Consider the following 25281-nt stretch of genomic DNA (forward strand, 5'->3'; position numbering starts at 1 on the left):
ATTTATAAAAAAAATTTCAAAGACAAATTTATTTTGTCTTTGAAAATGCGATTTTGAAAAAATGTATAATGAACTCTAAGTTGGTCATATCTATAAACCCTTCAAACAACAGCTTCATTTTGTCTTTGAAAATGTAATGTTTGCTAAAAAGAAAAAAACGTGAGCTTTTTAAAAGGGAAAATTATACTCTTTTTTTGGGGTAAAATCCCAAGGAAAAACATTGGTCACAAAGCCCAGATTAACCCAATATATACCCCTATGTGAGACTCATCACATCACATACCTATACAACACAAACTCAATGAATACATAATCAAATATGGGGTATTACATTTTCACCCTAAATTATCACCTTAATTAGTAATTACACTTAACCCTTTGAACTATCGAAATGTATTACAAACCCTTCAATTTCAAAAATAAGTTACACAATTTGTTGCTATCTGTTTTGCTACTAAGTATGATAAAATTTAGCATGAAAGACCAATTTACCATGGTTTTAAAAACCGGTACGGTCAAAGAACCGGTAAAGAGATTGATTATCGGTTTTATGGTCCAACCGGAGTTGAACCGATGGTCGAATCGATGATGTCATAAATAATTTAATTTAAAATATTTAAATAAAATTTATGTGAATTTTTATTTTTCATAAATTATATTAAGAAAATATTTTAAAAAATAAAAAAAATTTCATTATTTTTCATTTTTTTCCTAATTAATAATTATTGAAAAAGTATAATTTGCTATTTAAGTTTCATGTATATATATATATGTATATATTACAAATAATATTTTTTTTGATTGAATATATAAATAATAGTTTGATATTTAACTTTCAACTTTTAACTATTTATTAAAAAAAAAAAAAAACCCGAAAATCAAAGTTCAAAAGGTCAGAATGACTAGACAAGTCATTCATCACCTTACTTCTCTAGCATGCTTTGCCTTCAATAGCAAGTGTCAGACTCACTTACCCACACACGTTCACTCTACTTTGCCCTTTTGTTTTTTCTTCTTTTTTTTATTCCCTTTAAATCTCTAACCACACATTATCACCTACCCCTCAAATCAGATTCAAACCCCTTTCTAAATTTTACTCAGTTTTTTTTCCACACTTTTTCCGTAATGCAGTAAACTTCATTTCTGCCGCTCCCTCTCAAATCTCAAGTCTTTCTCTTTCTCAAGATAAGTTTTTGATAGTCTTTCTTTACATTTTATTCCAGTCAAAGCTCAAAGCACAGATTTCTTATACATATCATCCAATAGAAGTATTTTTTTTATTTTATTTTCACCACAAATTTTCTCCAATTTTACTTTAGGGCAAATCTAAGAAGTTTGTTCTATTTTATTTCAGTTTTTCTTCAGATTCAAGAACCGGTTTAACTGCACCGATTTTCGGTTTTCCAGTTGAACCGGCCGGTCCGGTCCGATTTTTAAAACTATGTAATTTACACATCAAATGTCTATTTTGAAGAGAGAGGTAAATTAATATTTCAATGTTAAAATTTTAAACATAACACCATGACAAATGACAATATGGACATTGAAGCAAAGTTATAACTTTGAAATGTCAATCATGCCAAATATTAAATATAATATTTTTTTGAGAGAGTTTCAACTTATGACGTCCGCTTCTAATGATGCTTTTTATCATCAAACTAAGATACCAATTGATTTTTGGTGTAGACAGGGATTGAACTCTATATCTCTTATTCAACCATTAAAGACTTTATTAGTGGAAGTAACCGGAACCTACAAATATTAAATGTAATTTTTTTTTGAACACAATAATTAAATGTAATTTGAGTGATAGTTTAGAGTTAAAATTTGTAATTTGTCCAAAAAAAGAAAGAGAGTCTATTTTTCAAATTTTTTTTTTTTTTTTTTTTTACTGTAAAAACAGTGTAATTTCAAATATCAAATAAAAAAGAAAGTGTAATGCTGCCAAACAAAGAAGGAAAAGATTTTATGCTGGTGTGAGGATGTCCTAAAACGCATGGAGTGTGGATTCCCACGCAGCCAAACGTGACTCTAGATATTACTCCTCCCCCGCCATGGATAATAATCAAGAAGCTGAGACTGAGAGAGAAACTTAAGAAATATATTTATCAGTTGGGTTTTGCTTTATTATATCAAAACGCCTCCAAAAAAATCTGAATAAGCTCACAAATCAACTACTTGGGTTTTGCTGCTTTGATTGATGTAATAGTTCTAAGGTTTGCTGCTATGGCTCTTGCACCTGGTCGTCAATTCCACCCGGCAACAAGTTTCTTTGAGTCGTTTCAGAGCTCCTTCTCCAAATTCCATGGCACCTCTATCCGGTTCTTCAGGTACAGTTCCTCCATTCCTTACAAAAAGCACACTTTCTATGCAAATTCTGTACAAGACCCACATAGGAAATCACATATTTTAAGCACAAACCGACCCGTTTCTAGCAATAGTAGTAGTTGGATAGATAAATGGAATGAAACCCACAAACAAAATGGCCCGAAACAGCCCCGGGACGTGTTGAATTATCGTAGTAGTAGTGGGAGTGGGAGTGGGAGTGTGAGTGGCAATGTGTTGAATTCAAGCTCTGTGAAGAGTGATGGTAGTAGTGGTGGTAGTAGTAGTACAATGGAGAAGATTGTGGAAAAGTTGAAGAAATTTGGGTACATTGATGATGGTAATGAGGGTAAAGAGAAGGGTAATGAGAGAGTTATTGAAAAAGGGTCTGTGGAGGATATATTTTATGTTGAGGAAGGAATGTTGCCAAATTCGAGAGGTGGGTTTTCGCCAGAATCGCCATTGGGGGTTGAGAGTATGTTTGGAGGTGATGGAGAGGTAAGGTTTCCGTGGGAAAAGCCGAAGGAGAAGGAGAAGGAAGAGGAAGGTGGGATTATGGCGAGGAGAAAGAGTAGGACTTCATTGGCTGAATTGACTCTGCCAGAGTCAGAGTTGAGGAGGCTGAGGATTTTGACATTTCAGAAGAAGCACAAGACAAGGATTGGGGGTGCCGGTGTTACTCAAGAGGTCGTGGACATGATTCGTGAGAGGTGGAAGACATCGGAGATTGTAAGGCTGAAATTTGAAGGTGCAGCTGCACTGAATATGAAGAGAATGCATGAGATATTGGAGGTTTGCTTCTTGTAAATTTTCTTATAAGTTTGTGTTCTTATAATTTCATCTTCTCTTTTTTATTTTTAAGAATACTGTTTCTATTTTAATTATAAAAAAATTGTTTCCATTTTAACTTTTTGGGGAAAATGAAAAGAGAAAAGGAAGAGTAAAGAGACCAAAGCTCAAGGCTTTTCCTGCCTTGCTCTTCATAGAATCATAGTCTGGCAAGAACTTTTTTTTTTTTTTTTTGATAGGTATAGTCTGGCAAGAACTGTGTGCCTCACAAACCCTTATAGGTGAAGTGCAGCATATCAAAAGTAGAAAATAGAAGTGCTTATGTTACATTCTGTTGAGAAGAAGATGTACCTTAATTCAAGCTCTGTTATAGTTAAATAGTCACTCAAGGACTCTCCCCCCACCACCCCCAAAAAAAACATTTATTCAATATAGACATGCAGTGAAAGAAGACCATACTGGACATGACATGACAATTTGATTTAAGAGATTTTTTAGAGGGTCTTTCCCTATGCCCTGCTTTGAAGTTGGTTAAATATTGATTGATGCTAGGAAATTGTTATGGTTTTGTAAATGATAAAGGTATAGGTCCTATACCAGATTTTTTACTTTTTTATTTTTAAGCACTGGTGTTAGAGTAGTTGCATATTCATATATAGTTTAATTCAAATATTTAAAACTTCCTTTTGTGTGTTCTTTTATTTATGTTCGCTCAGCTACCTTGCTAGTATTGCAATTATTTTTTGCGTATATATCATACAAAAAATTTTAGAAAAATAATTAAGACATACTAGAATTATTCATTGCAAGAATTATCGTCATTTGCATATTTCATTAAAAAAAATTCCTGGAACAATTTTCTTTTTCATGTTGCAGAGAAAGACTGGTGGGCTGGTGATTTGGAGGTCTGGCACTTCCCTTTCTCTGTATAGAGGAGTGAGCTTTGAGGTTCCTGAGGTGAAATTGAACAAACGAATACTTAAGAAAAAAGAGTTTCCTTCTAATTCCTTACCAACGGCAACTGAAAAAACTACTAGGGGTCCTTCTGAATTTGGTACTGATGGTAACGTGCATGCACCTAAAGCAAATTCAAATTCAACAGCTGTAGAGAAGAAAGTCAGGGAACCGTTGCCAGAAGTGAAGTATGAGGATGAAGTAGACAAACTTTTAGATGGTCTGGGTCCTAGGTACACAGATTGGCCTGGGTGTGATCCATTACCCGTAGATGCAGATATGCTCCCAGCTGTTGTTTCTGGTTACCAACCTCCATTCAGAGTACTTCCTTATGGAGTGAGATCAACGCTAGGAGCAAAGGATGCAACAAATTTACGAAGGCTTGCCAGGGTTCTTCCTCCACATTTTGCATTAGGTTTGCCTCTTTTCTTGCTTTCCTTAACATCAAATTGAAAATGTTCTTTTAATTGTGTATGAAATATTCTGTCTCCAGGTAGAAACAGGCAGCTCCAAGGTCTAGCTATGGCTATGATTAAATTGTGGGAAAGAAGTTCAATTGCAAAGATTGCACTTAAGCGTGGTGTACAACTGACTACTAGTGAGAGGATGGCTGAAGAGATCAAGGTAATAAAATATACCTGGTCAACCTTTCTGACTTTAGGAAGTACTTCTTCCCTAATATGCACCTGTTAGCTCACTTCTGTTTTTTTTTTTTCCTCTCATCTTATTTACTAATTACTGAAATGGCATGCTTTCTTTTTGAGAGTTTTGGACTCGTATTTTGTATACTAATATGAGAAATCTGACCAGTCAGATGTAGATCCTTAACTAATTATTTCCACCTAAGATCAAATGCACACATGGCTTGATTATGTAGACAGTTACTGGTAACTTTCTCAGATTATATGCATTTATTCCATATTAGTTATGTAGTCATGCCTTGTAGAGTGATTGGTAGTAATATCTTGATCCTTGGCTGCAGAAATTGACAGGAGGCATTCTGCTGTCAAGAAACAAGGACTTCTTGGTTTTCTATAGAGGAAAGAATTTTTTGTCACCAGATGTCACTGAAGCCTTACTAGAAAGGGAGACATTGGCAAAGTCACTGCAAGATGAAGAGGAGCAGGCACGGTTGAGAGCTTCGGCCTTGATCATACCAAGAGTTGAAATAACTGAGCAATCTGGAATTGCTGGTACACTTGGGGAAACTTTGGATGCAGATGCTAGGTGGGGTAAGACTCTGGATGATCGTCATGAGAAAAAAATGATGAAGGAAGCAGAAGTAATAAGGCACGCCGACGTTGTTAGAAAGCTTGAACACAAGCTCACTGCTGTGAGTTCCTTAAAACTCAGGCTCAATGGTTTTAATATCAGATATCTCATGACTAGATGCCGTGATTTTCAGTTCTTAGTCACTGTGAATTTATTTGTAAAAAAAAAAATTTCACTCTGAATTTCTTCTTTAATTTGCAATTTGTATAAATATGAATTGTGATGTGTGTTATTGATGCCCAAGCTTTGCTACATGTTTTATGTTACCTTCTATTGATATTATGTTGTAAGAGTAATTCATAGTAGTTCAAAAACCAAATAACATTATATCACATGGTCCCTTTCTTGTCTCCTTCAATAAAACTCTTAGGATTTTTGTCTGTCAGGCTGAACGAAAGGTAGCAAGAGCAGAGAGAGCCCTTTCTAAAGTAGAGGAGTCTTTAAAACCAGCAGAGCAGCAAGCTGACCCAGAGAGCTTAACTGACGAGGAGAGGTTTATGTTTCGCAAATTAGGTTTGCGGATGAAAGCTTTCTTACTTCTTGGTAAAACACTCTATCTATCATATTTATCAAGATTTTATTGCAGGGTATACAATCTGTGTGTGTGTGTGAGAGAGAGAGAGAGCAAAATTTATGGAAATGTGATTTCATCTTTCAGGTAGACGTGGAGTATTTGATGGTACGGTGGAGAACATGCACCTGCATTGGAAGTACCGCGAATTGGTTAAGGTCTTGGTGAAGGCTAAAACTTTTGACCATGTAAAAAAAATTGCATTGGCACTAGAAGCTGAGAGCGGAGGTGTGTTGGTTTCAGTAGATAAAGTTTCCAAAGGATATGCAATTATTGTATTCCGGGGAAATAAATATAAGCGACCTGCTATGTTGAGGCCAAAGAATCTTTTGACAAAGAGGAAGGCTTTGGCACGTTCAATTGAGCTACAAAGACGTGAGGTATGTCAACAAATTTGTATATTTTTTACCCAAATCTACTGCCTTTTCAGACATGGAGCTAAAAAAAATGTCTCATGTGCATTTTGAGATTTTGTTTAAATCTCTGAAGTTCACCAATAAGTAGTCTAGCCCTGAGTAGTTCTGGGTAGGGGTCTGATCTGTGCCAGCAGATGTGGATGTCAGCGCCCCTTTTGTAATTGGATTTTTGGGCTCCTCAAGCTGCAATTGTGTAAAAACTGGAGTAGTTGCCAAGAGCCTTATAGCTTAACTGGCACTTTCTGATGTTTCCAATAGAGATAACTAGGGTTCAAATCCCCCCTGCCTGTTATTGCAACTATCAAATTATCCCCAAAAAAAAGAAAAAAAAAAAAAGAAACTGGAGTGGACCTTGCCTGTTGCCATTTCTGGCATGGCAGCTGATTGGTCCTGGTGGTGAACCTTATCATGTTTAGTATACATATGTACATGCAAACATATGTAAGCATAAAGGTCTTTTATGCCTCATTGATGGACTCCTTTATATGTAGAAGGTCTTTTAAATTATTACTTGACATACACGCGGAGATCAATGGCTAATTTTTGTCTTTATTTTGTCAAACAGGCTCTCCTAATCCATATTTCAGCTCTTCAGAGAAAAGTGGACAGAATAAGATCTGAGATTGTATGGCCTCTTATATATTAGACTTCTTTTTATTGAAAGAGAATCATCTAATTTGGCTGAGAAATATGCATAATCCTCATGTTTGCAATAAAATCTGATTTGGTTCATGTTTTACATTTATAGGAACAAATGGAGGTTGTGAAAGACCATGGAGATGAAGCGTTGTATGACAAACTAGATTCTGCATATTCTACTGATGATGACACAGAGGTCTATATTATTTATTGTTTTATTTTCTAGAAATGCTAATTTTTCTCTTAAATAAGAGCCAGTCTAACATTGTATATCATCCCTTTTTCACCCCGCTATAGGAGGAAGGAGATGAGGCTTATCTAGAGACTTATTACAGTGAAAATGATGTTGGAGATGACAGAAGAAGCTCAATTCGCAACCCCCAGTCTGAGACAATTTTTTCTTATGATTTCCAAAATCTAGAGTCTGAAACAAAATCTGAGGTTCCTGAGCCACATGAGTATGCAGTGCCCGATTCATTGTGTGTTGAATCTGATGAAGTAGAGGAAGAAGACAATAGATTAACTAGATTGAGTCAATGAAACAGATAAGAATATCAGTTGGTGAGGCAGAACTATGACATTGTCAAGGAGTTATGTAAAAAAAAAATCATAATTTTCCAGATAGACTGTCACTCTGTACAAATCATATTAGCAAGACCATTTGTAGATACATTATTGTTGTCTTCTCAGAGTTCAAGTTGGTGTCTTGGTCTCATCTCTTCTCATTTCTAAATTCTTTAGTTGCACATTTTTCATACGGCAGATGAATTTTTACTTCATTTCTGGGAGGAATTAGAGCTCATAACCAAGATGGCTTGCTAATTTTCAAACAATGTACTCAGAATCTGAAAATTGTAAATTGATTTTATTTAACAAGCACTATAGAAAACATAAATGGTTTTAATATCATGGTAAGCATTCTGACTCTACTGCAGGTTACAAAGTTTAAATTAAGACCAATGGATGTATACAATGCTTTGACCTTGTGACAGAATTTTTTATTGGCATCGATTATTTTGATTTTTAGTGCATAGAATTGGATGGTTCATTTAATTAAAAAATATATTCTGAATAGAGTGGTATCTATGGATTGGCTAATGTGAAGATTCATGCTACCATTTGTTGTAATTTTATTTGCATATTATTTGTGAGCATGTTATAATGGCTGTTGAAAAAAAAAAGAGAAAAGAAATGATAAAAAGGAATATGATGCATGTACACAAGCATACATACCCATGTATATACATATATGTATAAAATACATATTTATGTAATGTATATATGCATGTATCTAGGTATATAAAGTTATATATTTATGATCTGTGAGTTTTTCTTCATTTGAATTAGAAGGGTATTGGCGTCTCTGGGTTTATGTTGGTACATGATTACAATTCTCACAACTCATGAATTCTAAAATTGAAGGAAATTTATTCTTGGACAGCCATTTTGTTTTGTTCTAGATGTTCATGTGGTGCAGTGTGATATATTTGTAGAATATGAAAGGGTTTGTCATATTTTACATTTCAGTCACAATCACGAAGTTGATGTTAAGAATTGTAGATGAACAGTTTTGTAGGACCGCTCACTTGAGCCATTTCTAAATGATGTTAGACCACGGTATGCTAATATTACATATGACCTTAAATATTTTGCTGATACGGTAATTCTGCTCATGGATCATGTGTTTCTGCATTCTCTTTAGTTTCAAGTAAATCCTCAGATCTGTCCCTTTTGTAGGTGAAATTTTTAATAAGCATACTGTAGTGTCTGAACTCATTACAATTCTTTCTTTTTTCCTTATAATTCCATGTCTATACAATCCTTTTTAATGTTTAGATATGCTCTGGGTCAAGGAGCTGCATCCTTTGCAGTAGATATTGAAGAGGCTGTACATGATGGAGTATCAGAAGGCATTGCAACAGCTGTCAGGTTATCCCAGCATCAAATACAAAGGAGAAATGAAAAAAGTTTTCTTAAGGAAGAGTCGACAGGTAACTCTGAAGTTCTTTATGGACACGTTTGGTGTTCCATGTCAAAAATACACCATCAGCATATAATTTTTACTTAATTGTAACAATTTTCATGGCCTTTAATGGGTTGTGATTTGAATGTAATGATTATTAGTGCTTCTTAGGGTCTTTAACAGACATCCAAACCAAAGAGTGCTCTTGTTAGTTGTTACACTGGTTTCAGACTTAGGTGAATTGTATAAAACTATCTAATGACTCCTTTGAAGGATTTGTATCCTGATCTGTTAGTCTGCTTGGTTGATAGGAAAGCCTCAGTCTCTCAGTTATTGGAGTATTGGTTGGATGGGGAGGTTATGAGCTGGAAGGTTCTCATTCTCAGGGATTTACATGATTGGGAGGTGGAGATTGTGAATTCCTTCTTAAGCCATTTACTCTCAAGTGCCTAGGGGGGTGATAGGATGAGTTAGTCTGCTTAGTTGATAGGAAAGCGTCAGTCTCTCAGTTATTGGAGTATTGGTTGGATGGGGAGGTTATGAGCTGGAAGATTCTCATTCTCAGGGATTTACATGATTGGGAGGTGGAGATTGTGAATTCCTTCTTAAGCCATTTACTCTCAAGTGCCTAGGGGGGTGATAGGATGAGATGGTGTTTAGAAGGGAGTGGCAGTTTGATATTTGATCCTACTACAAGGTCATCTGTGGTGCCAATGGAAATATGTTCCCTTGGAAGAGTATATGGTGTGTCAAGCCCATAAGAGGGAGGCTTTCTTTTTGTGGACCGCATCTTGGGGTAAAATTCTAACCATTGATAACCTATTCAGAAGGTTTTATTAAGTAGGATGGTGCTGCTTGTGTCATTGTGGTGGGGAAACGGTGAACCATTTATTGCTTCATTATGATGTTACTTATGCCTTGTGATGTGAAGTTTTTAACATGTTTGGAGTTCAATGGATGATGCCTATTACAGTAACATCTTTTTTATTTGGGTGGAGGAATTGGTTTGGGAAACAATATTTTGAGATTTAGAATATGGGGCTACGATGTTTGATGTGGTTAGTGTGGAAGGAACGCCACTCTCTTACATTCAAGGATATTGAGAGATCTCTAGATCAATTGAAATCCTTATTGATACATACTTTGTTTGAGTGGTTTAGGGCATGGGGTTTTACACATTGTACTTCCATTCTTGAGTTTCACAATTCTCTTAGATTTCAATCTGAGTTTTTATTTTTATTTTAAATTTTTTTAATATACTTTGTGTTCATCATCGCGAACATAAAGTAATTCTATTTTTCAATAAAATTTCATTAATTACTTATTTAAAAAAAAAAATTACCTAAGGACTTTGGTTTTTCTAGTTCTCTCTTGAGAACTCTAGGGTTTTGCTTAATTTAACACCTTAACAAGGTTTTCATGGTGTTTCCATCTAAAAACTTAAGCTTCAATGGAAAATCGAAGTAAATCCTGATCTCATTGTGCTAGTTGAGTTTTAATGTATGGAAGAAGGGAGAGAAGAATAAACATACAGAAAGATTTGAATATAGGTTTAGGGACTAATTAATTAATTGTTTCACCGCTTAATCCCTAAACCTATTTTCAAATCTTGTCTAGGATTAAATGGGTGTTGCTGTTTAAATTAGATAGGATTAAATGGGATTAAAGTTTTTAAAAATAAAATTGCTTGTTTGCTTCATGACAAATTAGATTGTAAAACTTGAAAGAAGAAAAGATTGAAGTCTAACTTTAGCTGAGCAGCTAGACGAGAAGGTAATTTTGTGGATGAAGATTATGTATGCAGAAAAGCAACTCCTTTTCATGATGTTGGATCTCTAGAACATATGATGATAGGTGAATTTGAAGGTCGGTTGTTGCTTAAACATAGATTTGACACCATCTCACTTTAGTTTATCATGTACTTCATCTGATGCAGGTGATGCATATAACTTATTTGCCTTTCCCTCAGGAGTGCAATTTAACAGGTTTGAGATTCAGCTCTCACTTGGTGAAGATTAGTTAGAAAGATTTGGAAGGAACTCCATTTTGCAACTACATAACTCATAACATTGATGTACTAGTTTAGTTTGAATAAATGATACACATTTTAATTGATGTAAACAGAATTTTTAATTATGATATTCTTAACATGATAACTTGTGTTTGAGCAATATGAACTGATTTGGGTGTAGCTTTTGATGGATGAAGTTACTGCTGCTTGTACGTGATTTATAAGTATTTTAGCATGCTATATTTTATTTTTAAACACTTCCTATTAACTTTCTGTGTGCTAGGAATGTGCCCCTTCTGGTGCATTTTTAATGAAACTATATATATATAATATAATATAATATAATATAAAGTATACTATGTCCTTGACGTGTCCATGGCTTGTTTCTGGTGAAGAAGTATATGATAAAACTGATATAACTAATAACATACGTAAGGACAAGCACGTTTTTGCAGCATTGGTGGTTGAGTCTGTGCCCCATTCTAATGTTTTGGGCAGCATAGCATGTCTTACTCTCTCTCTATAATCACCCATGTATATATATTGTTCTTTTTCTTAGTTGAACAATTTACTGGCAGACTATATTATTTATTGTGAGATATTGTGCATGGCTATATTTTGTGAACCTTTTCAAGTTCTATGCATATGATGCTTTTATATCTGCAAACCAGAATGCAGAATGTTTACATTTATACTGAGGATTTTGGAATATTCCATTCTTCTATTTAAAAAAAAAAAATGCTTTTCTAAATGATTCCCATCACATATATGGAATATTGCTGTCTGTGTTTATAGGGCTGCCATAGTGACTAGAAAATATGTATAATTAATTTCTTGACCTTTTCTTTTGGTTGACAGAAATACTTAAACGTCTAAAATAGTGAAATTACTTTAAATGCTTAAGATAAGAAAAGGAGATGATTCGGCTTGCAGGGGGCATGTGTAATGTGAGGGAAACAAAAACTTCTGGTATAGCCACAAGTTAACCCCTTCTGCAGAATCTTTGATAAAGGTGGCAATGCCAAGAAATGCATGAAACTTAAGTTAGAAATGTCATACCCGATTGTTGTCATATTTTTATTGTTATTGTTGGTGCATCTGATGATAGGGGGGATGGCACTTTGCTTATTGGTACCTCAAGGTACTGATTTTAATAATTTGGAATATCACTCTATGAATTCAAATTCTCTCTTATTTCATGACAGTGGGCACTGGATGGTATTGGTTGATATGGGAAAAGGATGTGGAACATTAGAACCGCTGGATTTATCAAAGTATCCAGCGGATTGTCTGTCTTTTCCTCCCATAGGGTGTGTGTATTGAAAATTCACCTGTGAGAAACTACTGTCTTTGGGTATTTCATATTTGTTTCTTTGTGTCCATATTGCTTTTGTAAAGCCATTCGGCTATCCAACTGGACCTGGAGCTCTCATCACCTGAAATGATAAGCATTTGATTCTGAAAGATTGATACTCTGAAAATATTATGTGATGGTGGTTTAATAGGTTTCTCCATTTATCATGTATGATCATCTCCCAGATATGTGAAGTTGCTTTCAAGTGCCAAAAATTTGTATCAATTTAATGTCATGATATATATATAGTTCATTTATTATTGTTTTCTTTTTAAAATTTTCTTGCTGAAAGTAATACTTGACTCACGATTTTAGATTATGGCCATCAAGCTGGTTAAGTTTGTCTTTAATTTCATCTAAAAGGTGTTGTATTGTTGAAGGTAGTAAAGGGCAAGCTTTCTAATCTCTTTGTATTGTTTGGTACTCTTTTTGACACAATATGTCAGTTCATAACCCTACAAGGCTTGTCGTAGAGGTTTTAATTATTGAAAGATTGTAATTGTAGTCTGTTTACATCTCTTTATTGCTTTATATTATATCTTTGCTTAGTTTAATTATTTGTTTAGTTTATTTAATTTCAAAAAAACCAATTTTTATTAAACTAGATTAGGGTTAATTTGGTTAAGATTTGATTAATTTTCTTACATTCATATAAGTTCTCGTGGGTTCGATCTTGTTCTTATCAAACTATACTTCGGTACGATTCGTACACTTGTAAGTACTTTAAAATTTCACAATGTTAGTTCTTGTTTTCCCTTTTCTTTTTCAAGTAAGTAAATCTATAAAATCAATGAAAAGCAGAAACAAACAGTGGTGCAACACTTTCATTGAATAAGTTTATATTTGAATTCATAATCAGTTTTGTAAGAAATTATGAATATTTTCGAATGGGTTGGGAGTAGTTTTAAATGGACTCTTAAAGCTCAAAAGGGCTAGCTCGATCGGAAAGAGATGCTCAAAAGTTCTCTATTTGTTTAGATAAAAAAACCTTGTGCGAAGATAGTTTTCGACTTTATCTAGTGTTTGGTAACATTAGAAAAACTGAGCCAAATAAAAATTATCTTTGATTAATAAATAAAGTATGACTTATTTTTGTAGAGATTGTTTTCAATTAATATTTTTTGGGAAAACAACTCTCTTACGATTTGTACACTTGTAAGTACTTTAAAATTTTACAATGTTAGTTCTTGTTTTCCCTTTTCTTTTTCAAGTAAGTATATCTATAAAATCAATGAAAAGCGAAAACAAACAGTGGCGCAACACTTTCATTGAATAAGTTTATATTTGAATTAATAATCAGTTTTGTAAGAAATTATGAATATTTTCGAATGGGTTGGGAGTAGTTTTAAATGGGTTGAAGTAATTTTAAATGGACTCTTAAAGCTCAAAAGGGCTAGCTCGATCGGAAAGAGATGCTCAGAAGTTCTCTATTTGTTTAGATAAAAAAAACCTTGTGCGAAGATAGTTTTCGACTTTATCCAGTGTTTGGTAACATTAGAAAAACTGAGTCAAATAAAAATTATCTTTGATTAATAAATAAAGTATGGCATATTTTTGTAGAGATTGTTTTCAATTAATATTTTTTTGAAAAACAACTCTCTTATGGTAAGCTAAATAAAGGAAGTTAAAAAATTGTTTTTCAACTCATTTATAGAAAATATCTTTTTGGAAAACTACTCATTTTCTAAAACAACATTAACGTTGAAAGGAAACAAAGTTCGGTCCATATGTTATTTCATCATTTCCCATACATGTGTGACTTTGTGAGCGTGTGTGGTCCCACCCGTGAGTAAGATATTGTTTTGAAACCATTTATGAAGCGTGATGAACATTACACTAGAAATAGTTTTAAAATATTACACTCAAAAAATAAAAAGCTATGTTTAGGGGGTTTAGCTGAATTGATACATCTCTATACACAAAGTGTTTGAAGGTTTAGGAAAGTTAACAATATGTTGTAATTATCTTAAAAAAGAAAAAAGAAAAAAAAGAAGCAAAAGTTTAAATTGGAGAGACCCTTACCTTAACATAAAATTAGAGCACGTGAAGTTTAATTAGGATGACGTTTGGCATAATCATCTCTCTCTCTATCTCACCTAACGCATTTCAGATTGGAGATTTTATGTTTGATTTGGTATTACCCATTAGGAAGCGGGTTAGGTATGGGGTCATGAGTGTCTAATGTGTCAATTAGTTTTGAAATTTTTTAATTAAAAAAAAATGTCACATCGCTTAAAGATATGCAAGTCACTATTAGGGAGATCACTTGCACAAAAATAAAATTGATTTGGAGTCGAATATATACATGGAGTATCATTTTTAACAACTCAATGACGTATTTTGCATTGAATTTGGAAAAGAAAATTAATCATATGTCATTGACAATATTGGCCCAAATTTTTCAATATTATTGACTAATTTTTTTTAATGGAAAATTATGACTAAATCATTGACAATATTGGCCCGAATTTTTCGGAAAATTATTGACTAATTTTTTTTAATGGAAAATTATGACTAAATCGATGAATTTTCAAAACACTAACTTCCAACCAAGCGACAAACTTTCAAGTTTTCAACCTTGTCTCTAGTTTGGTGAATGATAGGTGATGAGTGTTGTTTGTTGGTATTGTTATTTGTTATGGTGTGTTCTACGCTCATGTCATGTTGTTGACTGTAATAAGGAATTTATTTTGGTCTGTTCTGTACTCCTATGCTCGTGTTTGTGTGACTAAGGACTCATCAACTCCTCTTTTTTTTCAAGCCAACCTTTACTGAGTTAATCTCAATCTTAAGTCTTAACTTCACAATTCAAATATATTGTATTTTTGACTAAGGACTCATCAATTCCTCTCTTTTTTCAAGCCAACCTTTACTGAGTCAATCTCAATCTTAAGTCTTAACCTCACAATTCAAATATATTTAGTGCAATTCCTTAAGTATTGTATATTAGTTTCTACAATTAAATTTAAACATATTTGTATTGATCAATAAAATACAAATAGTATTATATTTTTCAAGGATAGTCAAATTTAATACTACTATGTGTTAGAGTTTAATTGAGAAATGTAACTAGGGGTGCCGCTATATAGGTTCAATTTAGAGGGTTCATGACCTAGCCAAAACTTTTATTTTTCATTTTTTTTATATATAATATTTTTAAATATTTTTTGTTTTAACCACTAAAATAAAAATTTAAATCAGATATAAACCAACTTTTATTATACTAGTATCTAAACATGCGCTCATGCGCGTGCTTAGAGGCTCTTCTATTTTTGGGTAAAGGTTAATAATTTGTATCCATTATAATTTGAGATTACTCTATTTTCCAATTACAAAATACCTAGGGATGTGATGAAAAAATTATTTCACCTACGTACAAATGCATAATACTTATTACACCCTAGGTTTTTTTTTGTGATTGGAAAATGTAGTAATCCTAGATTATAATAGATGTAAAATATTAACCTTTATCCAAAAAATAGAAGAGTCCCTGAACACGTGCGTGAGCGCGTGTTCAGAAGCTAGTTCACATTACTTATTTTTTAGAATTTAATTGCATGGGTTTTGATAGTTGTTTCTTATTATTAGGTTGAGTACTTGGATATTACCACAATTTATAGTCTCGGGTATTAAGAGGTTTTTTAGAGTTCGGGGTTTTATGCATCAGTGGCACGTATCTGTCAAGAGTTTGGATGCATGGATTATTTATTGTTGCATGGTTGTGTTGTTCTTCACTACTTGATAATTAGATTATTTTTGTTGTGGTTTTCGTTGTCGTCGATAATCAAATTTAATTTTCACAAAGCTGTAGATTTATTTTGAAATCTGGACATCTATAAACTCATACTGGAAATAGGATTAAGGCTTAGTTGAATTAAAAATAAATAAATAATAGTATTAATTTTTTAAAACACCAAAAATACCATTTGAGAAGTCCACCTATTCTCTAAGTTTAATATCAAACGACGCAATTTTATTTGGTCCATCTATTATATTTTTGAACCCAAGCCCAAAAGTTTAATGAATGAAAATTATTCCTCTTAGATTGTGAACTTTCTAATGACAGAAAAGATACACAGCTCATACATCTTGTGGGATTCACTAAAAAGAAATTGTAGGAAACTAACCATAATTGTAGGAAAGAGTCTCACAATTATCATTTTTTTTTAAATGAGAGTTATGAGTTATCAAGGTTTTCTTAAAAAAAAAAAAAAAAAAAAATCCTAAAAGGTAGCTATTTAGTCCTAAAAGGAGTCAGTCAGTGCACATCCATAACAAAAATTTCAAATGCTAAAAAGGCTATCACGTTGTCAACAGTTTTTATTTTATTTTTATTTTTAATTTTTTTAAATGGTAGTTATGATTCTTATGAAGTTATATTTAATGGTAGCCACTTACTACGTACACAACCAAAACTAAAGTTTAAAATGCTAAAAACTCGCGCGTAGTCATTTTTTTTTTTTTTTTTTTTTTTAAAGGTAGGTATGTAGTTATAAAGTATTCTAAAAGATAGACTCTTAATACACATCCATAGCTAAAGTTTAGGATGCTTAAAAAGCCACAAAAAAACACTAAGAAAGTCTCTCAATGTTAGCATCTACTATTAAATCAACAATAAATCCTTTAATAATAATAAAAAAAGAATATTTTCTTTATAAAAAAATTGTAGTGAAAGCATGAAAGGCACAACAAAGGACAATATTAAATTTCATATGAAAGAGATGAGGTTGAGAAAAATGAAGCTAAAGTTTAGCAGTTTCAATTAATTGAAAACTTAGTGTTACACAAATTGATAAATATAGGCAAAAGTAGGATATTTACAAAAAATGATCTTTAACAACCGCTTGATAGATTGACTATCATTTTATGTGAGCCTTGAATCATACAATAATTTTTGTAAAGTCTCTCACTAAATTCATCCAATGTGTTTGCTATGCAATTTAACAAAATTGTGACATACAAAATTGTTGATATGTCACCCTAAAAAAAAGACAAAAAATAAAGAATAAGGCTTAAATATAAGAAAAACAACAAACATCAAGAAGAAAAAAAATAGGAGGAAGAAAGAGCATATGAAACAATTGGAGAGAGAATGTGGGTGGCACATACCTCCATTGGTTCAAACCACATGTGAGTGATAGGAAAATAATGGAATCAATCAAATAGACCCCCCCAAAAAAAAAAGAATAGAAAAAAGAATAATATGGAAAGGATAATGATAACAAAGTAAGGAAACCAAATATAAACCAAATACAAGAAAACAAATACAGAAGGGCAAAGAAAACATAATTTGTTGTAGGTTCCCTCCTTGTAGCAAAGAAAAGCAAACTTACCAAATTCAACAGAGTAATGTAAGCTTTTAGAAATAATGAAGAAAATGCAGAGTAACGTACCAAATTCAACAAAAACCAATTGTGAAAATCTCATCAATAGACAGATTGCAGTGGTTATGATTAAAAAGTATTAGAAGGCTGTTGATTTTTTTTGGTTGTAGTGGGAAGTTTGTGAGATGTGGTAGTTTGACTTGTGATACGTTGATATGTGGGATGGGAGATTTGAGAAGTTGTAACTTGTGAGACGTGGGGTGGCAAGTTTTCTTGCGTTTTAGAGGGAAGTTTGTATCTGCTGTTATCAAAAAGAGGGAAGTTTGTATCTGTTTAGGACATAGAGAGATTTATCTGTTAGTTTTTTTATTTTATATTTTTTTTTATTTGTAAATTAAAATTTTTTTCCTTTCCAATTTACGGTTTTATCCTCATTTTTTATGTTTGAGGAATAAAGATAAGTTAATTAAATTAGGGGTAATTTTGGAAGTATAAAAGACAATAATTAACTTTCTGAATAATCTTAATATATATTGAAGAGATATATAGATATAAAGGGGGAAAAAAAGGAGAAGGGAAAAAAAAAAGTGAAAACGTTGGGCTTAGTGGTCCTATTTTGTGGCCAAAAAAAAAAACCTATGTTTTTATTTTTTATATATAATTTTTATTTTGAGAATCTAATTTATAAGTGGATAAAGTAATTTGAAAATCAACAGGAAAGTAACTCAATTTTTTAGGTAATATTTTAGTAGGAGTTAAAGTTGTATTTTTACAAGATTGTCTTTTAGTTTTATCTTTACTTAAACATAGGGGTATAGGGGCATTTTTGAACAAAAAAAATGAAGATCCCAAACAGGAAAGCCCTTTAAATATTAATGTGTGTGTGTATATATATAATGTATTGGTTTATATGTCTCCTCTCACTACTAGCCAATTAGCTCGATTGGTAAAGGATTTGGGGTTTAATCTTCGTCTACACCAAAAACCAATTAGTGAATTAGTCTGATGACAAAGGGCACTAGGATGAACTTTAAAAAGAAAAAGAAAAAAAAAGAAAAAAGAAGAAGAAGGTATTGGTTGATATGGCAAAAGGATGTGGAACATTAGAACCGCAAGATTTATTAAAGAATCCCGCGGATATTTTTGTCATTTCCTACCATAAGTATCCTGAGAAACAACTACCTTGGCTATTTATTTCTGTGTCTCCATATTGCTTTTGTAAAGCTATTTGACCATCCAACTGGACCTGGTGCTCTCATTACCTGAAATGGTAAGCATTTGATGCTGAAAGACTGATAATTTTAAAAAAATATTATATCATGGTGGTTTAAAAGATTTCTCCATTTATAATGTATGATACTATGATCATCTCACAAATGTTGAATAAGATGTGAAGTTGCTTTCAAGTGCCAGAAATTTGTTACTTCTTTTTCTATGTAATGCCATGATATACATAGTTCATTTATTCTTCTTCTCTTTTTAAATTATTTTTCAAAATTTTCTTGCTGAAAGTACTACTTTTCACATTTACAGTTTTAGATTACAGCTATCCAGCTGGTTAAGTTTGTCTTTAATTTCATGTGAAAGGTGTTGGATTGTTGAAGGTAGTGACTAGTGAGGCAAGGTTTCTCTAATCTCCTCACTGAATTTCTCCTCTCAGTACCAAAGTTCTCTTTCTGATACAAGACTTATCTAGGTTTTAATAGTTGAAGGGTTGTAGTCTATTATTGGTTGTTGTTGTTTTCCTTTTTCTGTTTTAAATAAGTAAATTTATGAAATTAATGAAAAGCAGAAACACACAGTGGTGCAACTTAGTACTTATTTTTTTTTCTTAACATAATTTGACGTGACTAATCTGTTTAGTGTTTCCATTTTTTTTTCAAATAAATTATGAAATTTTTTTGAATAGGAACAACCATTTTTTTGTAATTTTATTATTATTGAAGTTTATAATTGAATTAATAATCAGTTTCGGTAAGAAATTATGATTAATTTTGAATGGGTTGAGAGTAGTTATAAATGGGTTGAAGTAATTTAAAATGGACTCTCAAAGCTCAACAAGGCTAGCCCAAATAGGGAAGGGGTGCTCAGAATTTATAATCTAAACATGTGTGCCCTGGTCCCACCTACGAGTAAGATTTTATTTTATTTTTTGAAAAACAGTAAGATATTGTTTTGATACCATTTTATGGAGCGTGATGGATATTACACTATAAATAGTTTTAAAATATTACCCAAAAAAGAAAAAAATAAATTGTTTAAACTGGAGAGACCATTCTTTCTCAAAAAAAAATAAAAAAAATAAAATTGGAGAGACCCTAGCCTTAACATAAAATTAGAGTATGTGAAATCTAATTAGGATGACATTGACATATTCATCTCTCTCTCTCTCTCTCTCTCTCTTAATCCTTACGCGTTTCAGATTGGGGATTTTATATTTGACTTTGTATTACCCATTGAGAAGTAGGTTAGGTGGATTACAAGTTTATAACGTGTCAATTCAGTTTTGTAATTTTTTAATAAAAAAATGATACATCACTTAAAGAGATACATGTCATTATTACGTAGGTATTAACACTAACTATAATTGACAAAAGGACTAATAAAAAATTTTATTTAGAAAAATACAATAATTTTATAAAATTTTTGTTTGATGTATCATTAGCATGGGAGAGGGAGGATTTGAATTTAGACGTCTTTGTTGAACACACATTAGAACATGCCATTTAGATCACCTAAAGTCAGTGGCAATTACTTTATAATATATGGTTTGAATTTCATATAAATAAAATTGTGGATTTGCTTAATCTTTACCATTGTCTTTACTCTTTAACATAAAGAATAGGTTCAATGACACAAATTTTACTACAACTTGTTGAAGTAGCAGATCGTGAGTAGTGGAAAATAAAAGTGGTGTTATTGGGCTAGTGGTGAATCTATATGACTATGATTGTTAACTACTCATAACTTGCCATTTTAACAAGCTTGTGATTTTTTTTTGTTTTTGTAACAAAATTGTAATTTAAAATCAGAATCAGGGAGATCACTTGCAGTAAAATAACAATGATTTGAAGTCATATATATATATATATATAGAGAGAGAGAGAGAGAGAGAGAGAGAGAGATGGGTTCAAGTTACACCTAGTATAACTTCATATGTATATATAGTAATCAATGGTCCAAAAAATGTGTAACTCTTGTGAAGTTGCACCAGGTGTAACTTGAATCCATTTCTGAGATAGGTTCAAGTTATATATGGTGTAACTTTTTAGAGTTACACTCTTTCTACACCGTTAGATTTAAGAATATCTAACGGTCAAAAATATGAATCCATTAACGTTGATTACCATATCATTTATTATCCTTGTTGAGGGGAAAATTTTGATCTTCCCAAATAGAATATGGGGTAGCCAAGTCGAAACTTGACGATGGGCCCTTGAAATAAAGTCCAAAGGCTTTCGGTGTTGTGTAAGTCCGCCCAAGTAAGAGATAGAGGCTACACCCTAACAAGAAGACAACAATAAAGTACAATAAACAAGTTACTGTTATTAGTTTGTTATATTATTAGTCCTTTTACAACATCATAGTCCAAATCAGTCTTTTAGCGATACGGTATTATCTCCAGCAGTAGGGTAATTTCAGGTTAATAAATGTGTTTACATGATAAAAATCATATGTTTTCCTTATTATTATTAAGTCAACATAAGAGAAAACTTTCATAGTATCCAAAACATTATGGCTTTCATAATAATAATAATAAACGAGGATTACAGGCTTTATAGTTACAAATAAAAGAGGAAAAATAGGATGGAATGAAGGGAGAGAGAGATCCAGCTCAGTGCAGCAAGTATTAAACTAAGATTTCGGTGAGCATGTGTGCATAAGGCATGAATGAGATAATGTGGGTTGCTTTGAGTGAATGGAATGAGATTAACACTAAGGTTAAGGCTTTTTGTGAGTGGTGGGCGGTTTATGACTAGTTGAGAGACATTTATGGGCTGTGATTATGTGAAAGGGGAAAAGAGTATCTGAGATTAGATGAGTGTGGGCTAAAGATGATGAGCGGTGAGCTTAAGGAAAGCTAAACCACGAGCAAATTAGTAAACAAACCAAGAGTTTCAGAGGGAGTGGCTGTCCCCTTGTGGGCTGAGGTGTTTATGCTTTTATAATGGAGTTTAGAGAAGCATTAATTAACAAGAATCCAAAAAAACGTAGGTCTAATTCAGGGAAGCAGGTTAGTTGAATTAATAACCTGGATTTGGCCTAAAAATGAGAGATTTGCTTTTGGGGCTATTTTGCTTCTTTGGGCAATGTTATACATGGGTAGTATTTGGTGTAATCTTGCATTAGATGCTAAGATTGCTGAGATTGTATTCAACCAATGGGATTAAGGCAAATATTAAGGAAGAACCCTAGTGCTGCAACTAAGATTTAGACCTTAGGAAGTAGGATTCAACACCCTAAGCCAGGTGTCAAACTTTAAGTCCACTTCAGAGGGTTCTGTTGGAGATCCCTTTATGCCTTCCAAATTACATGTTCCAAAATTTTCCCCTTTAGGATTCATGGGCTTGGCACATGAATCATGTCTTGAATGTTTTTAACATTTATAGCACCAATTTGTTGAGGTTTGGACAATTTGGTTTTAGCTTCCCTTTCGCTGGAGGTACAATCTTGAGGAAGATGATGGAGTTCCATTATCCTTTAGACTTCAACTGATATGACAGCCCTTTAGCATTGTTCACGTCAGGTAGAGGGTGGCAGAAAACCGATGGGACAACCCCTAGTTCATCCTTAAAGGCTTGGTTCTCTTGTAGGGGTCTCTAGTTGTACTTTGGTTAGGGATGAACAAGGGCTAGTTACCCTCTTTCAAGCCTCATGCTGGGGGACCTTTTTGGGTTGGAACTTTATTGCATTTCAGCACTTTTAGTTGGGCCACATGGCCCTTTCTTTGCTTGGGCTTGTTCCTTACTCCATGAGAATCTTGGGCTTACAAAATGGACATTAAAGACATGCTTTGCCATGAGTTTTTTACTCCTCGTGGGCTTTAGTTGTTAGTGGAAATAAAATGAATCCATGAGCTTTAATAAATATCTATGATAGATTTTGGGTATTAATTTCCATGGGCTTTAAATAACAACTTGTATAGTTTTTCATAATTTTTGCTATGGATTACTTTGTAAATGATAATGACTTCCAATTTTTTTTCTTGAGAATAATATTTACCATGGGTTTTAAATAAATATGGTAACAACCACTATAATGAAATAATGTAATGTTCTCATGAGTTTCTCTATAGATAATCATAATGGACATATAGAATGAATAATTATCATGAGTTTTGGTAATAAATATTATGAATGTTGTGGTGTAAGATAGATAGTGAACATGAGTTTATAATATGAACTAAATAAATGTCATGGGTATAATAATCATAACTTTCCATGGGCTTTTATAAGATGATCGACATGAGTTTTGAGAGTAGATAATTCATAAATTTCATGAGTTTGTAATATTATAGTAATGGGTTTAAGAATCTAAAGTATTGTTCATTTTTGGACTTTTATGTGATATAATTATGATATAGTATTTTTCCTAGTATTGATAACCTTGGGATTTCGATAAATAGTACCAAGTAGTTAGCTTGGGCTTTCAATAGTGCCAACGTGAGTTGGGCTTTTGATATTGCCAATGAGAATTGGGGTTTTAAACCATGGGCTTTAATTATGGATTTGAATTCCATTGATAAAATTGTTTTGCCATGAATTTGAATCATGGGCTTTTCAAAAATTACCAAGCATAAGTATTCTTGGGCTTTAAATAGAATAAGATGTGTGTATTGGGTTTATAGGGTCGGTTTTGGGCTTAGCTAAATAATGATAATAAAATTGGATAAATTATGAGTTTTTTGAGCTTTTGTGATAGTTTATATCATGATCCAATTTAGATAATGAGATATGAAATATTTGTGATTAACATAATAATAGAGCCAAAAAATATTTGGAAAAACCTAATGATTTATAGTGGTATAAATAGGTGGTACTCAAATAAAGTTAGGTGTAAAAGAAAAGTATCCTAACAATCCCTTATTTTTTGAATTCCCATATCTGTGTTTACTCCTAAAACATTTTCACAATATCTCTCTTCTCTTATCCTCAATATAGTCATCACGAAAATATGTAATTGAGTTTATAGGTTGAGTTATAAAGATGTTTTGTTTGTATAAGTGACAAAATAAATTTAAAGTCCAGGACTTTTTTTTTTTTGAATGCTAAAGTTCAACTGTCCAGGACTTTGAGATCACAAAAGAAGGCTTTAAATTGGTTTCAAGTCTTTGTATAACTTGGAGTAGATGTGGTGTTTTCCTCTGAGGATGCAGTGACGCTGAACTTTTTAGTGTAAATTTGTAGGGAACTGGCAATAAAGTCTTTATCTAAGATTCAAAATTCTTTTTTAAACTATTCCTAAGGGTCACGATATGAAAGTTCAAAAAAATATGGAAATAGAGACAATACATGAAAATAAAAAAGTTTCAGGTATTTTGGTTGAGATGAATGTAAGCACATTTTGGAAATAGAGATAGATATGGAAATTCAAAAAATAAGGGATAATAAATGATATGGTAATCAATATTAATGGGTTCATATTTTTGACCTTTAGATCTACTTAAATCTAATAGTGTAGAAAGAGTGTAACTTTAAAGAGTTACACCAGGTGTAACTTGAACATATCTATATATATATATATATATATATATGTGTGTGTATGTGTGAAGTATCATTTTTAACAACTGAATGGCGTATTTTGCACTGAATTTGGAAAAGAAAGTTAATCACATCTCATGGACTATATTGTCCCACACTGTTCAAAATCATGACTACTTTTTTTTTAATGGAAAATTATGACTAAAATGATGAATTTCCAAAACACTAATCATGCCAAGTGACAAACTTTCAACCTTATCTCTATGGTTTTTACTTAACTCCTATATTAAATTAGATATTATATTTATAGACAGATTTTAAGTGCTAATGAATAATGCCAAAAGTTTGGTGAATGATAGAAGATAGATGAGTGGTGTTTGTGTGTTCTATTCTCATGTCATATTTTGACTGTAGTAGGATGTCGGTATATATATTATGGACTGTTCTACGCTCGTGTTGTTGACTCGAGTAGGGTAATGGGGTTAGACCGATGAGATTAATGTGATGAATTTCCAAAACACTAATCATGCCAAATGACAAACTTTCAACCTTATCTCTATGGTTTTTACTTAACTCCTATATTAAATTAGATATTACATTTATAGACAGATTTTAAGTGCTAATGAATAATGCCAAAAGTTTGGTGAATGATAGAAGATAGATGAGTGGTGTTTGTGTGTTCTATTCTCATGTCATATTTTGACTGTAGTAGGATGTCGGTATATATATTATGGACTGTTCTACGCTCGTGTTGTTGACTCGAGTAGGGTAATGGGGTTAGACCGATGAGATTAATGATTCAATTCCTTTTTTTTGTCCAACGCAGCCTGAGTTAATCTCAATCTTAAGTCTTAACTTCACAATTCAAATATATTTAAGGAAAAACTTATGTATAGTTCCTTAAGTTTTGTATACAGCACTATTATGTACTCTTGAGTCTTAGCATAATGGTCACTCTATAA

At 32.5% G+C, this 25281-nt stretch overlaps 1 protein-coding gene across 1 annotated transcript; it reads left to right on the plus strand.

The window, feature by feature from the left end:
• The first annotated feature begins 1953 nt into the window (after positions 1–1953).
• Positions 1954–7681, plus strand: LOC115986435 (CRM-domain containing factor CFM3A, chloroplastic/mitochondrial). Its single transcript, XM_031109454.1, has 9 exons — positions 1954–3117; positions 3991–4483; positions 4562–4692; positions 5051–5401; positions 5727–5883; positions 5999–6291; positions 6893–6952; positions 7076–7162; positions 7264–7681. Exons 1-9 carry the CDS (start codon positions 2227–2229, stop codon positions 7504–7506), a joined length of 2706 nt encoding a protein of 901 aa, XP_030965314.1. The 5' UTR covers positions 1954–2226; the 3' UTR covers positions 7507–7681.
• Positions 7682–25281: the final 17600 nt, after the last annotated feature.

Source organism: Quercus lobata, chromosome 4 (assembly GCF_001633185.2).
Source record: "Quercus lobata isolate SW786 chromosome 4, ValleyOak3.0 Primary Assembly, whole genome shotgun sequence".
Taxonomy (NCBI): domain Eukaryota; kingdom Viridiplantae; phylum Streptophyta; class Magnoliopsida; order Fagales; family Fagaceae; genus Quercus; species Quercus lobata.

Excerpts from the sequence above, each read along its gene's own strand:
- LOC115986435 (XM_031109454.1), top strand. The coding sequence starts at position 2,227 with ATGGCTCTTGCACCTGGTCGTCAATTCCACCCGGCAACAAGTTTCTTT. Across the intron at positions 4,484-4,561 it reads TCCTCCACATTTTGCATTAG|GTAGAAACAGGCAGCTCCAA; the intron begins GTTTGCCTCTTT and ends TTCTGTCTCCAG. Across the intron at positions 6,953-7,075 it reads ACAGAATAAGATCTGAGATT|GAACAAATGGAGGTTGTGAA; the intron begins GTATGGCCTCTT and ends TTACATTTATAG.